Source organism: Apis dorsata, unplaced genomic scaffold (assembly GCF_000469605.1).
Source record: "Apis dorsata unplaced genomic scaffold, Apis dorsata 1.3 scaffold_333, whole genome shotgun sequence".
Lineage (NCBI taxonomy): Eukaryota > Metazoa > Arthropoda > Insecta > Hymenoptera > Apidae > Apis > Apis dorsata.
Genome location: NW_006263601.1, coordinates 26,739 through 27,693, shown reverse-complemented (window position 1 = coordinate 27,693; position 955 = coordinate 26,739). Strand labels below are relative to the sequence as shown.

Sequence of the window (955 nt, the reverse complement as noted above, 5' to 3'; positions counted from 1 at the left end):
TATTTATATTTATATTTATATTTATATTTATATTTATATTTATATTTATATTTATATTTATATATTTTATGTGCAGAAAAAGAGAAGCAGATATCACCAGTAAACTTTGTTCAGCAAATAGCAAAAAATATGCAGAAATTGCCAGTGGCTCTATAGCATCTTTCATCGATAATTGCTGACAATCTTCAAAAATCTTCAATTACGTATCTCATTACAACGTGATAATTTGAGGTTTTTGTTCCTGTGGAAAGTATAAAAATTAAAATAAACCTAATATATTTGATACATAAATAATGACATTCAAGAGCATAAATGAAAATTATGAAATATGTACAAATATTAATTAATATTATATTTCATGGAATTCTTTGATTTAAAATGTATTCTTCTATTTTTTTTTTTTTTTATTAAAAAATCAATTTAAATTCATTTTGACAAAATTTATTTAAAAAAAACATACATTATAGCAACTGAAAAAATAAGTTGTATGATTCACAGATAAAAAAAATCGTAAAACAGCAATACTTATCTTTCGAAAAAAAAATGGTGGAATTATGTTCACATATCACAAAAAAATATTTTTAAAAATTTAGTATCATTATAAAAAATTTTTACATAAAATCTCGATGAATCAGTTCGAAGGAATCCATATCCTTTTTTTATAAGGTTATGAAATATAAATATTCTACTCAATCGAAATGATATAAATGATGAATGTAATATAAAAAAACTGAATATTCATCAATAGCAGTATTACTATCAATTGTATATCTTGTATATAAAATTGGATAGATGTAATTAAATGCTAATATTAGTATAAAAGCAGATAATTCTTTGTGATTGACGATTTCTGGCGGAAATTTGCTAACGCAAATATCTTTTGGTTCAAATGTGAACTGTATCTACATATATTTTTATACAATATTTACATAAAAAATACTGTCTTGGGATGTAA

General features: G+C 21.6%; 1 protein-coding gene across 5 annotated transcripts in view; it reads left to right on the top strand.

Moving 5' to 3' along the window:
• LOC102677213 (pancreatic triacylglycerol lipase-like) overlaps window positions 1-399 on the top strand; it is a 93,917-nt gene extending 93,518 nt beyond the window's left edge. For all 5 annotated transcript variants that reach the window (XM_006617997.2, XM_006617996.2, XM_006617995.2 and 2 more), the window contains one exon: window positions 77-399. In XM_006617997.2, coding sequence (XP_006618060.1) covers window positions 77-179 — 103 coding nt within the window. In that variant the 3' untranslated portion in view covers window positions 180-399. The remainder of the gene's footprint in view (window positions 1-76) is intronic.
• Window positions 400-955: the final 556 nt, after the last annotated feature.